Below are 15625 nucleotides of genomic sequence, written 5' to 3'. Positions count from 1 at the left end.
CCTAGGCAAGAACAGAAACTCTAAATGGATCATGAAACTGGCTCTTACCCTTGTTACTGTTGCTCCTGTATTCCTGCCCCATTCAACAGCCGGTTATCACTCACCTGTTTCTTCCTGGAGTCTCCTGCATTTGTGCCCACTCCAAACAAGAAACTATGGCCTAATTCATTCACATTACCTTTATTATGATTCCAAATGTAACAGGACATCCTCACATGAAATGCATTGGAAATGAATGATGCTTTTATGATCATGCATGCCAGCAGCATACATTACAGAAGACACTTTTTGAACTCTTCATATTAGTGAGTGATACAAGGTAAGTAGAATAAACCTCATGTGTTATTCATAGGTCTTCAACACTCGTGTGCTTCCTTTCTGCTCCCTGCCCATCCGCTTATCTTTCCATCTCAGAGACAAAAAGCCTCTCAAGTGAGCATCCACAAAGACCATCGACAACAACAGCAACAGTAAAGCACTTAGCAGTGGAAGGACTCATCTTTGTTTTCTCAAATATGACAAATCCAATGGAGCCACACTCTGTCCTGCTAACAAATCAAATCAGCAGTTTGGCCCGGGTTAATCAGGGTGATGTTTTGCTCCGAGAGAGGTTCTGAAATCTTTGAAAAGCATGCTCAGAGGTAGTGGTCTGTTGACATGTGCAGCATAACATCTCAAGGAGCCATCATTAAAGAAACATTGCATTCTTTTCAGCAGCCCTCGCCCCCACCACCACCCTTCGTGTAAGTGCTTCACCTCAGTTGTAACTATTCTCAGTGATTGAATTACTACAGGGTAATGGAAACCATGTAGAGTGCTGTGGGACATCCTTTTCCCACACAACAACCGTTTAATCACAGACAAACAGCGGGCACAGTGCCACATTATCTATCACTGTCTGAATATGAGTGAGAGGAGGAGACGGAAAGGCAACAATAAAAAAAAAACATTCTGAATTTCTGTGTTGTCTGGGAAATTATTTGAAACTCTGGGAAAGTGTTTTTTTTTTGTTTGTTTTTTTGTGATGTCTGAAAAATTTAAATGTAGGCGTGAAAGGCATCAACAGGATCCTTCCTGGCATCATAATGGATCCCAACGAGGGCAATAAAAATGCAAAGTGATGATGAGATTAGCATTTTATTGCCTTCTTTGCTACTTAGACCACTCTAGTAAACATGTTAATAGGCAAGTCAAACTCTTTCACCACACAGTGGTCTGTTCGTGTGCAGAATTCACACACAACCAGCCCACAGCCACAGATGTTTCTTACCATCAGTTCAGAGGAAACATCCCCACCTCCCTCCCCACCTCTGACAGATTCTGGGTTTTCCCAGTCACGATCAGCATCTCATTTTTCCCCTCCCCATTTTTTTCTTGAAATATTCTGTGTTAGTTTGTTTTGAGGCCCCTTTTTGTGAAATTTGAATCCCTTTCTCCCATAATGTCGTCTCTTTTGAGGGAAGAGATGCAGAGAGTTTTATTTCGACCTGCAAAGCACAGACTTGTGGAGTTTATTGAAATCGAAGAGCCAACGCCTGGAAGGCATTTTCTCTGCGTCTCAGGTAAACTACTCTTATTTTTTTCCTCCCTGTCTTTACTGCAGATGAAAATCCCGGTGCCGCACTGCATCCCTTTTCCAATTAAAAGTAAGTGCACTTCTGTTTTCACAGTTGGACAAAAAAAAGTGGTGCAGTTAAGCATAGTGCATTGTCAGATCTCTCAGTCAACCCAAAAATCTGGATCCAAGAAGTTACCAACTAAACGTTCCAGCATCCAGGAATGCTACAAAAGGACAGAGATCTGGTCCCTGCATGACCTGACTCTTGTTGATGGAAGAGATCCTGATGTGGTAATTCACATTTCTTTTAATCAATTGCGTGTAGTTCTTTTCTATGGCTACATTTGTGATATTACTGCATTTTTAAATATCTATCTATCTATCTATCTATCTATCTATCTATCTATCTATCTATCTATCTATCTATCTATCTATCTATCTATCTATCTATCTATCTATCTATCTATCTATCTATCTATCTATCTATCTATCTATCTATCTATCTATCTATCTATCTATCTATCTATCTATCTATCTATCTATCTATCTATCTATCTATCTATCTATCTATCTATCTATGAAACACCGATGTCTGTTTATTTTCTTAATCAAAAAAGTGGCGTAGCGTTAATGATGTCATAGCAGCCATCAGTAATACTTGTAAAAGTGTAACAACCTGCCAAAAGTATTTAAATTCCTTGAACGTTAGACAATTTTTTTATGTTTTAACTAGAAACTTGATTTGACGTAATAGAAAATAAGTGTTTAAAGAGGAATTGTTTTTCAACCCTTGGAATAATTTTGTACAATTCAAGGTCAGCACTGTTGTTGTCCACTAGAAAAGACACATGAAACTGATGGATACTTAAAAATTTTAGGAGCAAGGTTGTCATAAAATTTTTTATTAAAATGAAGAAAATATTCATTTATTCATAAACATCTTTGTCTTTTGTTCATATTTTTTTTTTAGCTTTAATTTCAGTTTCCCATAAGCAGAACAACAAATAATCGATGACTTGGGCACACCCATTCATTAACATTGGCAAAATACTGCATTTTCAAACAAAGAGTGGGCTGTCACAAATGCAATAAGATATGTTCTGCACAAACAAAATTGAAAATAATCAAAACCATACAAAATTATTTACTTCAGAAATCAGACTTCTTTGTTCCTTTCACTAGAATGTTGTACATTTAACATTTTAATTGGAAAAAGAAATCGATTTTTTTTTACTTGATGAGTTTATCATTAAGATTAGACACCAGTGTAACACTAAGTAATGTTATGAAATGAAAGGAAAAATTCTAAATGTTTTAATTTAATTCATTTTACAAATCTATTTTTGAAAAGTGCATTGTCCACGTCTACTACTAGGGTTTTGAACAATGGAAAATAAAGACACAACCTTAGAAAAAAAAAAGAAGGCCAGTAGCTTTATTACACCTGCACATTATCATGTTTGTTTATTTGCCTCCAGGATGACCCCTGCTTCCTGTTGCACTTCGATAAGGTGCGCACAGTGATGGCCATCACCTGCTCAGCTAAATACACGATGGTGCGCGCCCTGGTTGCCCTCTGCGACCGCTACTGTCAGAAGCCGCTAAATCTGCAGAACTTTGACTTCCCTTACATCAAGCCCACCACTTACTACTCCAACAGGGGGGACTGTGTCGTTCTGTCCCAGATATGCTTCTATGCGTGCAATCTGGTTTGCTTGTCTATGTGTCCAGTGCCACTGGACGCCTAACAACACAACTTCTGCGTGTTTCTCTATAGTGCGTGAGCATTGTTGTGCTGTAGCTAATGTTCTGTAGTTCTGGTCAATCGCAGGTATGCTTCAGTTGGGTTTTAAGAAAAAATATTGATTGTTTATTTATTTTTGCATCTTTAAAGTGTATGTTCATGACAAACAAGTTTTAGATTGATATTTCTAAGACATCTTTTGTACTTAGTGTTTCATTATGTGATCCATAAAGAGTCCACTAAAATTGACATTCACAATAAAACAAAAATAAACTGTAGAAGACAAATATAACAAAGAGTTTAATGACTTATTTTATTGATGGTAAATAAAGACTCCTGTGAACACAGTATGTTTACTATGTGTTATTTATTTGCCATCTCTGTATTAGTGGATCTTTCTTTATACAGGAATAAACAAAATATGCTTTACTATACAAAACCATTACATTTGAATATTTTTAAAATCCAGAATAACTCCTGGACTCACTAAAATAAGTATCGATTTTTAAAATACCTCCTGGAATGATAGAGTAAGTAAGTTTATTTAATAAGTTACTCATTATTTCATAGAGCTACGGTTTTTTCGTTTTATTAAAAATCACCGATCCTATCTGTAATTTTTTTAAATCTCATTAGCAATTAGTATTACTATACTAATTCATTGTATATTACTTTATATAGATAAAATTTATCGAAATTAGTTGAACCAACACTTTAATTTAAGCAGGCGCTATTACATAAACCAAGCATACCTTTTTCAGTTTCTTTCATCGGAATATGCCCCTCACAATATGGCTGACAAACTCACCAATTATGTGTGGCACTCGATGGCGCACAATTTTTAGTCGTCAGACAAAATGCCTGATAAAAATACACCTATAGTGCTTGGTCGTATAATTATTTGTATGCGTTATCATTTATCTTTAGATATTTTACAACACCATACATATCCATTTTTACTATAATATACTTGTGACAAAATCACCTGGAACTACGCAAACGTTTAGTGTCGGTTTGTCTTCGGCTTAGAAAGGAAAGCCTCTCCTTTCTTCGGTCTTCGTCCACGCCTAGCTGCCGCCAAAATTCAAGTAGAGACAGGGCTGTCGGTTGTAAACACGGGGTAGCAGTGTCCTTGCGTATTTTCACATCTCGGTTAGTCTTAATACGGAGTTATCCTCCAAGGACTGCGGCGAGAGGACAGAAAGATGTACATCAAGTCTATAATCATTGAAGGGTTTAAATCCTACGCTCAGAGGACGGAAATCAACGGCTTCGACCCGCTGTTCAACGCGATCACAGGACTGAACGGTAGCGGAAAGTCCAATATTCTAGACTCGATATGTTTCCTTCTGGGCATCTCCAACCTCACACATGTAAGACTGCTATCTAAATCCGCACATTAAGTCATTTGGCTATCCGGTTTTAAATCCATGTAATTTATCTTAATTTATTTCACATTAAAGGTGCGAGCTTCCAACCTCCAGGACTTGGTGTACAAAAACGGACAGGGTGGCATCACTAAAGCCACTGTGTCTATTACTTTTGACAACTCCAACAAAAGCCAGAGTCCTCTGGGGTTTGAAACCCACGACGAAATCACAGTCACCAGACAGGTACGGATACAGTTTTTCTCTAATGACTATACAATTTCACAGATTTCTCCTTTATCTTTTTTTTCTTTTATCGCAGTATTGTTAGCCGTATGCTTCAGAAACACCTTTGATGCTTAGGAGTTTGGGTCATAAGCGTCAACATTAACCAACGCAGATTCTTTACTTGGGATTTTATGTGAAAGTTCAGCACATAATAGCATAATAGGATAAAAGGTTTATAAGATTTTTCAAAGATAAAAACAAATCTCAGTTTGTTGTCTTTCAGGATTGACCTCTATTTACATTCATCCATTTTCCCATCGACTATGATGAGTTTCTCTTTCCACTCTGAGGAAAACCACCTCTAGTTTTTCAGTCTAAAAAGTGTGACACGCGTTTGTATTCAGCCCAGCTGAGTCAATATGTCTATTAGGATGAATTCTTCGACTTTCCTGTTTTACGCTACATCTCATTAACACTCATCCTTTTCTGCTTCCCACACCATGATGCTGCTACCAACATGTTTCAAAGTGGGGAAGATGTATTAAGGTTGATGCAGAGTTATTTTCTTTGATATGAAAGGTGTATTCATATATATTCTGCCCATTTATTCTAATATCCATAAATAAAATCCACTGTAAGGCACTCTGAAGGTACCTTATTCTACTCTAATTATGGTCTTTCATTCAATCAAAATGTTCAATTTGTGTCTGTTTCTGTCTTACAGGTTGTGATCGGTGGCAGGAACAAGTACCTCATCAATGGAGTCAATGCCAACAACACCAGGGTGCAGGATTTGTTCTGCTCTGTCGGCCTTAACGTTAACAACCCACATTTCCTCATCATGCAGGTCGGCCATTTCTTCACATTCCTTCCATTCTTTATTTTTTATTTTTTTAAGACTTCAAACATTAGACTAAGTTTTGATCTTGTGATGTTTCCATCACTTCAGGGGAGAATCACCAAGGTTCTGAACATGAAGCCCCCAGAGGTAAAACCTGCACATGTCACCAAATGTCTCACCGATGGCTGCCTTCAATTGGAACTTAGTAGAAAACTCTCTTCTTCCAGATTCTCGCCATGATCGAGGAGGCAGCAGGCACCAGGATGTATGAGTGTAAAAAGATCAGCGCCCAGAAGACAATTGAGAAGAAGGAAGCAAAACTGAAGGAGATTCAGACTGTATGAGATGCAGGGCCATTTCCATTTTTTTTAAAATCTCTGAATCTATTTTAATAGAAAAATGCTGCAAACTTTGTCTTGTATTTAACTCTTTTAGATTCTGGATGAGGAAATTACTCCCACTATGCAAAAACTGCAAGAAGTAAGCTGACATTTGAGCTCATTACCTGTACTGATGCCAAGAAAAAACATTCCACTCCTTGCACCATGTAAAAGTTTTCATGTTAATCTTCCTAAAACCTCTCCTCTTTCTCCAGGAACGATCATCCTATTTGGAGTACCAGAAGCTGATGCGCGAGATCCAGCACTTGTCACGCCTCTATGTGGCCTGGCTGTTCGTGTGCGCTGAGGAAACCAAGAAGAAGTCTGCAGAGAATCTGAAGGTGATGCAGGACAACATTGCCAAGATGCAAGCCAACATGGCCGAGAACGAGAGCAAAATCCAGGAGCTGTCGGCCCAGATTCAAGAGCAACAGAAGAAAAGGGACCAGGTACTGCAGAAGGGAACAGACAGAAAAGTTTTGTGTTTTATTTCACTGTAGTTTAGTGTTTTAGCCCCCGCTGGTTGTTTTCATTGTGATTTTCTGACCTCTGATATTAAACTGCTCATTTCAAGGAGGTGAACGGCGTTTTAAAAACCCTGGAAGACACTCTTGCTGACGCCCAGCGTGTGGACGCTAAATCTCAGAGCGCTCTAGACTTAAAAAAGCAGAATCTGAAAGATGAAACCAAGAAGCGAAAGGAGCTGGTGAAGAGCATGGAAGAGGTAATGAAACAATTAGGGCCGCAGCTAACCATTATTTTAGTAATCGGGTATTCTGATGATTAATTGAGGGATTGATAAATAATTGACACATTCTTCAGATTTTTAATTTAACAACTTAAGCTTATCTTATACAATAATAATAATACATAAAAAATGCAAAGAAGCAGTCATTCTTTTTTGTAAATAAGAAAAACATTTTATTTATAACAGAATTCTTTTTAGTGTACGATTGATCATTTGTAGCAAAGGATGCATCTGCGGTCTCAATAGATTTTATTTATTTATTTTTTTTACAGAATTTGAACCAGGTGAAGCTAAACCTTTAGAAGTTCTAGGTTAAACATGTTTACAGACAAAGAAGATTTTTCATCTTAAATGCAAAGTGTATACATTTTTTTTGTACAGCTTTGGCTTAATTAAATGTTTTGATTTTGTTGATCTATCAAAATATAGCATTTTTTTAAGAGTCTGTATATTTCAGTTAATGATTGTTTGATTTCTAAATGAGTTGACAATTTCAATGTGTATATTCAATGTGTATATTAATCAATTATTAATATAGATTAACTAGCTGGTTAAATGTTTCGGAACCAGCTAGTGTTCCCGGTGTGTTATTAAATGCGTCAGCAGAACCCAAAAAAATAGAAATATAAAACTTTTTTTTTTTTTTTGTTTCCTCGCTAGGATAAAAAAATGCTTGTGGTAAAGGAAAAAGAGGTTTCCAAATTGGCCGAGCAGCTTCGCACCGTGCAGGAGGAGGGACAGAAGGACAGCGCCGCCCTGGAGACCGCAGAGCAGCACTTCAAGGCCGTGTCGGCCGGTCTGTCCACCAACGAGGATGGCGAGGAGGATACGCTGGCTGGGCAGATGATGGCCTGCAAGAACGACATGAGCAAGGCCGACACCGAGGCCAAGCAGGTGAGAAAACTAACTCTGAGATGGAGGTTCGCTTTGTCGTGCTGCGCTGCTTTGTGGTGGTTTTGCATGTTTGGTCCTACTTATTGCACTAAAATCTTCTCTCTTTCTAGGCCCAAATGACCCTGAAGCACGCTCAGGCTGAGTTAAAGTCCAAACAGGCTGAGGTCAAGAAGATGGACAGCGGCTACAAGAAGGACCAGGACGCCCTGCAGGCCGCCAGAAGCAGCAGGGAGAAACTGGAGGCGGGGTTAGCCAAGCTCAACTACGAAGGTAACAAACGGTTACTTCCAAGCTTTAGTTTCATTTCTCCACTAAACCAGTGCGATAACCGTGGCTGTGTCTCTGCAGAGGGAAAGGAGGAAAGTCTGCTGGAAAACCGGAGGCAGCTGTCCAGACAGGTCTCTCAGCTCAAAGAGACCTACGAGCGCCTCATGTCCCGCTTCCCCAATCTGCGCTTTGACTACAAGTAACGGCTCATTTTTCTGCACACTGAACATGCAGGGCGGAGAGTCTTAATAGAAAAGGTTTTTTAGTTTGTATCACTAAGTGGGTTTAGACTTTATTTAAGACTCAAAGTCCAGCTAACCAGTTCACTACTTTGATGGTGAACTTCTTTTATTATCTAGATTACTTGCATCAGTTAAAAAAAAAAGAAAAAAGAAAATTAGTAATTTAGTTGCATTATGATGCAAAAAACTAAATAAAATACCAAACTGTATCTTAAAGAAATGAACGTTAATGAAGTGTCACACTTATCAGAGGGAATTCTTATGTCACGAGTTTTGAAAAACAGAAGTAATAGTTTTTTATGTAGTTAATTTTGCAGGAACAAGTAAAAGCACATCATTTTCCCAAGGTGCAGGGAGTGAAGAATAAACAATATTGACCATGGAAAATGTGTTTAATGAATATTTTTATTTCTTATTCCATAATTCAAAATATAAAAGTAAGTATTTCTGGTAAATAGATGTTCTAAAAATGATTTTCTATTTAGACGATGACACTCTCATTTTGTTTGCCCCATTAAACTTTGGTTTTTGTCCAACTTAAAATATTGTCTATTTAGTACATAATTGAGATAAGAACAACACATGTCTTAAGAAATAAATCTTTCAGTTTTAGTTTAAAAATAAAAAGTGTCCCTTCAGTTCCCTCAACCTAAGAATTTTGGCCCTACAGGCAAAAAGTTTGAACTCTTACTGGTTTACACGTGACTACTTTTTTTAATTCAGGTTTTGCTTGAGTTGAAATTAAATAGCTTCTTTAATTTCCGGGTTTTAAACCACATGACTGACCCCCACGCTAAAGCAAGACGATGTGATTGCCAGGGATCCAGAGCGAGGCTGGGACCGCAGCAAGGTGAAGGGGCTCCTCGCCAACCTGATCACCGTCAGCGACGTCACCTACGCCACAGCGCTGGAGGTTGTTGCCGGAGGTCGTCTGTACAACATTGTTGTTGATACGGAGGTAGGCGCGAGCAAAGACTTGAATATGGTAATAAAGGTTTTTCAGAAAGACAGCGGGACTCTTAACCCGCGGGTCGGTGCGTTCCTCCCGCGTAGGTGACGGGTAAAAAGATCCTGGAGAAGGGAGAGCTGCAGCGGCGGTACACCATCATTCCCCTGAACAAAATCTCTGCCAAGACGCTGAACGACAAAGTGATCAACGCTGCAAAGAGTCTGGTGAGAGAGCGGCTTCAGGTCGGAGTTAAATATCGACGTGTTTGCTTGTAACTCTTAAAGAGTTCTCCGTTTTCTTTGCACTTTTCTCTGTCAGGTTGGGCAGGATAACGTTCACACGTCCCTGTCTCTGGTTGGCTACGAAGCAGACCTGCGGAAAGCCATGGAGTACGTGTTTGGGTCCACCCTGGTGTGCGACACGCTGGACAACGCCAAAAAGGTGGCCTTCGACAAGCAGGTGATGACCAAGACGGTCACGCTCGGAGGGGACATCTTCGACCCTCAGGGAACTCTGAGTGGAGGTGAGACAGGGGGGGTGAAAATGCTGCTGCGCATGTTACTCAACAGGTTGTTGCTAGGTAACCAGAATGAGTGAGTTAGTTGTGTGAGGCGGAGCAGCAGCTAAAGACTTTCCTCTGCCTACATCTCCCAGAATGCCATTCCACAACGGAAATCTGAACACGTTAGAATCGCAACGCAATTCAGATCACGAAACTCTGATCTGTGCGTTCCTAAACATCTGGAGTCACACGCGACTTTTCCCCTCCAGGCGCCCGCTCTCAGTCGGCCTCCATATTGACGAGCCTGCAGGAGGTGAAGGAGGTCCAGGACCGCCTGGAGGAGAAGGAGGCCCAGCTGCAGGACGTCGAACGGCAGCTGGCCGATCTTAAAGGAACCGCTGAGAAGTAAGCAGCTTTCGAGGACGCTACCGCATGAATTTAACATGTTTGTTTGCAGAAGTTAATTAACTCTTTGCTCAAAAATCAGCACTCTCAGAGCAGTAATTAAGTCAAAAACATTTTAAATGAAAAACTTTCTACCCAGAACTCCTCGAGTGGTATAATCTTTAGCTTTTTCTTGCATATTTTAAATAGTGTATAAAATAAACTATAGTGGTTAAATGAAAACTCATTTTCATGTTTTTTTTTCTTCATCTGATTACCCGATTAATCGTTACTAAAACAATATTCGATTACTGAAATAATTGTAGTTATAGGAACCTTAAAAACGTGGTACAGAGTTCTGAGCCGGTCTCTTTAATCCGTCCAGGTACCGGCAGCTGAAGCAGCAGCATGAGCTGAAGCTGGAGGAGGAGCAGATCCTGCAGGCCAAAGTGCAGCAGAGCTCCTTCCACCAGCAGCAGGAGGAGCTGGAGAGGCTGCGCAAGGCCATCGGTCAGAACGAAAACACACACACACACGCTGTTCTCTTAAGGTAAAACGCTCTACGCCGTTTGACCCAACGGTGTGTGAAGCCTGTTTTCTGTTTGTGCGTTTGGCCAATCAGAGGAGAGCGAGGAGACGTTGCGCGTCACCAAGGAGGTGAAGAAGAAGGCCGAGGAGAAATACAAGGTGCTGGAGAACAAGATGAAGAACGCCGAGGCGGAGAGGGAGAAGGAGCTGAAAGCAGCCCAGGAGAAACTGAACACAGCCAAGGCCAAAGCAGACGCCTTCAACAAGAAGCTGAAGCAAAAGCAGCAGGTAAAACCGCCGACATTTTGTGGTACTGTAATTATAACAATAAAAATGATGATAAAGGGGAAAAAAATATTTAATACTTCTTTTTTAGTTAACTGCATGGCACAGCATTTATAGCGGCGCAAACATAAATGCTGGTTTCCAAAAACATTCCTATTTGATTTTTCTGGACGCCACATACTTAAAGATGTGTGATTTATATCACTCAACTGCACAAAGATATTTATTTAGTTATATTTTCAAATTTACTGATATTAAAAATTAACATTTAGTCAGTTTTTTTTTATTAACTGAAATTTATAGTGACGACGACATATGAAATTCTTATGAAAAGAAAATTTTCACAGAATATAATACATGCGCCCATCCTCAGTCCCTTCTGTTTGCCAATCTGTCCATCTACCTCCTCTTTTAATTTTTTATATGTTTTAAAAAAAACAAACACAACAACAACTGAGAACTCTGGGAAGTTGAGTCTGGACAAGTAACATGTAATCCTGACATGGAGAATCTTCTGCTTCTGAGTCTCCCTGCTGGGTGTTTTGATATTCAGGAGTCTGACGCTGTGGCCCTGGAGCTGGAGGAGCTGCAGAGGGAGCAGGCCGGCTACGAGCAGCAGATCCAGGCCGTGGACGAGGCCATGAAGGCCATCCAGGAGCAGATCGACAGCATGGCCTGCACCGTCTCCCAGAACAAGGTGCCGTTTACAGGACTGCGTTGAAACCAGTTCAGATAAAGTGAATCATCTACTGTGTTGAGTTCCGCTTCTGTTTCTGTCAGCTTATCTGCCATGTTTTTGAATTTCTTAAACGTATTAAAAGTTTTCGAACCACTTTTAACTCACAGCACAGTCATAAACTTTAATATGTTTTACTGGAAATACTCAGCTAAACTTACTTGCTGAGAAGTGTCTGATTTGTCCTGTCATCTTTAGGCCTGTCACAGTAACACGTTTTACTGGACGATTAATTGTCCTAGAAATTACTTCAATAGAGAAAAATGTTGTTGTTTGGGAGCATTTTCATGTGATATAAGCGTGTGTTGCACTACTAGGTGTGGGCAGGCGGATCATATCTAATAACAAAAATTATATTGACATTTATGGTGTCATGTGACTGTTAATACACTGTATGAGTGCAAAAGCTACAAATACTTCCTACTTTGTAACGTAGGAGACGGTGCGTAAAGCCCAGGAGGAGCTGAGCAAACAGAAGGAAGTGATCATGACGCAAGACAAAGAACTCAAGGTGACCTTTACGTTTGTCTCGATTGTTTTGGCTGCCAAACACCACAATTTACTCCTGTCTGTCGGGAGCGGAGTAATTACAGTGCCCTGACGGTTTATGGCATAAACACCTACCAACTTGTCACGTTGCCTCTCTTTCTGAATGCTCCAGGAGAAAAACACAGAGGTGAACAAGATGAGGGAGAAGAACAATGAAGCCCAGCTGAAGATCAAGGAGCTGGAGCACAACATCAACAAGCACCACAAGGAGAGCCAGGACGCTGCCGATAAGGTTCGCTCAGTCTCTGATGTCCATCCGCCCATTGCTGCGTCTCTTTGTTCTCCTAATCATGAAGCATCCTCCAGGTGAGTCGGATGCTGGAGGAACACGACTGGATCCATTCAGAGCGGCAGTATTTCGGCCAGCCGAACACTTCCTACGACTTTAAGACGAACAACCCCCGCGAGGCCGGGCAGCGGCTGAAGAAGCTGGAGGAGACCACCAGCAAGTTGGAGAGGAACGTCAACAAGAGGGCCATGAACATGCTGAACGAGGCGGAGGAGAGGGTGAGGAGACGGGGAGCAGGGCGCGGGGATGCAAAGCTCCGCACTCGGGGTTCCTTCGCTGTCCGGAGATGTTTGACAATCGACTTTCGGTATTTTCCAGTGGAAACATATTTATACCTCCACACTTGAATTTCATACATTTCTGTGGAGTTAGGCCTTAAAATCCATTCAGAATTATATTAAAAAGTCTCAAAAAGTCTTTGTGAAGCCTGCAGAAATCTTGTTTCCGTCATTCCTCGTATACGTCCATCTATCTTGCCTTTTCTTCCTTTATTCCTTTATCCATTTTCCATAAAACCTTCTCACTGCAGAAACATCTGTTACAACAAGAAGTTCTGAAAACAAAACGGTGCAGGACAGATTCACAATTGTGTTTGTCCTACTGCAGTACAACGATCTAATGAAGAAGAAGAGAATTGTGGAGAACGACAAGGCAAAGATCCTACAGACCATCAAGGAGCTGGACCAGAAGAAGAATGAGGCACTCAACCTGGCCTGGCAGAAGGTCTGCTTTTCGTTTTGCACCTGATTTCTCTGCAAACGTTGATTAAATTTACCGTTTTAAATTCATTTCCCAACATTTTCAGTGATGATAAAACCACCTTTTGAATGTTTTTATTTTTATTTATCAAAACAAAGAAGGGCAGCAGGGCTTAGTGCCATCTTCAATTTCAATCCTCCCTCTGCAGGTAAACAAGGACTTTGGCTCCATTTTCTCCACCCTTCTGCCAGGAGCCACAGCCAAGCTGGCTCCTCCCCAGGGATGTGGCGTCCTGGACGGTCTCGAGTTTAAAGTAGCTTTGGGCGACACCTGGAAGGAGAACCTGACTGAACTCAGCGGCGGGCAAAGGTTTGAAACCTTATGGTGCTCCTTAGTGTGTTTTCTCAACCTGTGTGAGAACATGACTTTGATCTCTCTCTCTCTCATCAGGTCACTTGTGGCTTTGTCTCTCATCCTGGCCATGCTGCTTTTCAAACCCGCTCCCATCTACATCCTGGACGAGGTGGACGCAGCTCTGGACCTGTCTCACACGCAGAACATCGGACAGATGCTGCGCACACACTTCACACACTCGCAGGTAAGTGACTCAAAAAAACGCCATTTATTGAGAGAACATACATACATACATACATACATACATACATACATACATACATACATACATACATACATACATACATACATACATACATACATACATACATACATACATACATACGGAGCAACAATAAAACCAAAATTGTACAAAAATGTATATATTTTGCACTTAAGATACAAATACTCCTGTCTGTAAATATGTTCTACCCAGAAATCCTCAAGTGGCATCATTTTAACTTCACCTGGTTTAAATTCTGTTAAAAAAAAAACTCATATTAAGCACCTTTAGGTTTCCAATTATTAATCAGATTTACACAATAGTGATGTCAAGTGAAGCAGAAAGGTCTGAGATTTTCACAATGGAAGTAGTTTTTTTTTTTAGATACAGATAAATCTCTTGCTACAAATCAAGTGTTCATTAGAGGAATGCTGTTATTGCATTGTAGGTGATGGAATGTTTTTCTGATTTAAATTTTTTTTAAATTAATTGTTTATTTGCGTCTTTTAATGTCTTTCTAATATACAGATATAAACAATTCTTAAATGAAAAATCACTCATTTAATCATTTGTTTGCAGAATGTGAAAACTTAACAGATAATCAGAATAAATCTCTAGAATAGATGACTAAAATAATTGATAGTTGCAGCCTTCTTGCAAACTTTGTGGAGACATAATGTTCCCCAAATGACCTGCAGCTGCAGTCAGAGGCGGGGAACTCTACAATTATGGACCCAGGAGGAAAGAATAAAAATGTGCAACACATTTTTTCTGATTTATTCTCCGAAGTTTGAAAACCACTCATTCTTGTTCTTCCACTTCCATTATGCACTACTTTTCTACTGGTCTATCTCAGCAAACCTCAATAAAATATACAGAATTTAGTGTTTTTGTCATGTGACAAGATGTGTAAAAGGTTTGAAAGACTAAATCGAGGACAAAACGGCGGCTTCTTCCTGCTACAATCTTTCTCTCCTCTCTTCAGTTTGTGGTGGTGTCCCTCAAAGACGGCATGTTCACCAACGCCAACGTCTTGTTCAAGACCAAGTTTGTCGACGGCATGTCCACGGTGTCGCGGACCGCGCTCAGCCAGAGCGACTCCAATGTTCCGCTTAAACTCCACGACAAGGCTCGACAGAAAGACAGGAGGAACAAGCAGCTCATCGGTTGATCACTGCACTGAAACCAGCAGGGCGGCCATCTTTGTCTTTACCTAAAACAATAGTAACTGCTTTTTATGTCTCACTGATGTCTGTGCATCTATTTAGCAATCCTGTCTAAATACTTCATTTGGGTCCGGTGCTTTGTGTGTTCTTTTTATGTGTGCAGCTGATGGATATTTGTGTTTTTTGTAAATAAAGCTGGTAAACTTAATTGTTGGAGGTTTTTCTGTCTAACCTAAGACTATTTATTTAAAAAAAATGTACTTGTGGAATCAAACAAATTCTATGGCAGGACGTTTTAACATATCTGGAATGTATGGTGAAAACAGATTTTATTAGTACTGGATGTATTAGTTATACATTATATCTTTATATATATCTTTATATATTTTGATTAGACAAACTATTTGAAATATCTTTATATTCTGACCATCATAAGTGTCAGATAAACCTGTACTTTGTAAGAAATATGCAATTTATGACTTGCTTATGGCAGGCCATTTTAACATAAAATTATTTAATCAGTAATTATTTTAGATATCAAAATGTATTTTGACTATCCTGAATGGCTATATATCCGCATTCTAATTCAATCCATCTTCACTTACATTTTGATGAGTGGAAATGTATTTCAATTATTCAATATTCAGATATCT

The 15625-nt window shown here is 39.9% G+C and overlaps 2 protein-coding genes across 2 annotated transcripts; both read left to right on the top strand.

Annotated features, from left to right (window-relative positions):
- Nucleotides 1-1263: 1263 nt before the first annotated feature.
- Nucleotides 1264-3652, top strand: exoc1l (exocyst complex component 1 like). Its single transcript, XM_008416396.3, has 3 exons — nucleotides 1264-1562; nucleotides 1671-1849; nucleotides 3037-3652. Exons 1-3 carry the CDS (start codon nucleotides 1442-1444, stop codon nucleotides 3304-3306), a joined length of 570 nt encoding a protein of 189 aa, XP_008414618.1. The 5' UTR covers nucleotides 1264-1441; the 3' UTR covers nucleotides 3307-3652.
- Nucleotides 3653-4048: 396 nt separating this feature from the next.
- smc2 (structural maintenance of chromosomes 2) lies at nucleotides 4049-15180 on the top strand. The gene is made up of 25 exons (XM_008416409.3): nucleotides 4049-4675; nucleotides 4766-4915; nucleotides 5622-5744; nucleotides 5847-5885; nucleotides 5966-6076; nucleotides 6174-6218; nucleotides 6334-6567; nucleotides 6693-6842; nucleotides 7527-7760; nucleotides 7871-8030; nucleotides 8109-8226; nucleotides 9089-9227; nucleotides 9323-9442; nucleotides 9537-9741; nucleotides 9990-10125; nucleotides 10490-10614; nucleotides 10727-10920; nucleotides 11471-11614; nucleotides 12090-12164; nucleotides 12315-12434; nucleotides 12509-12709; nucleotides 13098-13214; nucleotides 13399-13559; nucleotides 13641-13788; nucleotides 14792-15180. The coding sequence occupies exons 1-25, from the start codon at nucleotides 4508-4510 to the stop codon at nucleotides 14975-14977; spliced, it is 3603 nt and encodes a 1200-aa protein (XP_008414631.1). The 5' UTR covers nucleotides 4049-4507; the 3' UTR covers nucleotides 14978-15180.
- Nucleotides 15181-15625: the final 445 nt, after the last annotated feature.

This window comes from Poecilia reticulata, chromosome 1, assembly GCF_904066995.2.
Source record: "Poecilia reticulata chromosome 1, P_reticulata-male-v2, whole genome shotgun sequence".
NCBI classification, from domain to species: Eukaryota; Metazoa; Chordata; class Actinopteri; order Cyprinodontiformes; family Poeciliidae; genus Poecilia; species Poecilia reticulata.
The sequence above is the reverse complement of the archived record's forward strand: the minus strand, read 5'-3'. Positions and strand labels throughout refer to the sequence as shown.

Excerpts from the sequence above, each read along its gene's own strand:
- exoc1l (XM_008416396.3), top strand. The coding sequence starts at position 1,442 with ATGTCGTCTCTTTTGAGGGAAGAGATGCAGAGAGTTTTATTTCGACCT. Across the intron at positions 1,563-1,670 it reads GCATTTTCTCTGCGTCTCAG|TTGGACAAAAAAAAGTGGTG; the intron begins GTAAACTACTCT and ends CTGTTTTCACAG. Across the intron at positions 1,850-3,036 it reads ATGGAAGAGATCCTGATGTG|GATGACCCCTGCTTCCTGTT; the intron begins GTAATTCACATT and ends ATTTGCCTCCAG.
- smc2 (XM_008416409.3), top strand. The coding sequence starts at position 4,508 with ATGTACATCAAGTCTATAATCATTGAAGGGTTTAAATCCTACGCTCAG. Across the intron at positions 8,227-9,088 it reads AATCTGCGCTTTGACTACAA|GGATCCAGAGCGAGGCTGGG; the intron begins GTAACGGCTCAT and ends TGTGATTGCCAG. Across the intron at positions 13,215-13,398 it reads TCAACCTGGCCTGGCAGAAG|GTAAACAAGGACTTTGGCTC; the intron begins GTCTGCTTTTCG and ends CTCCCTCTGCAG.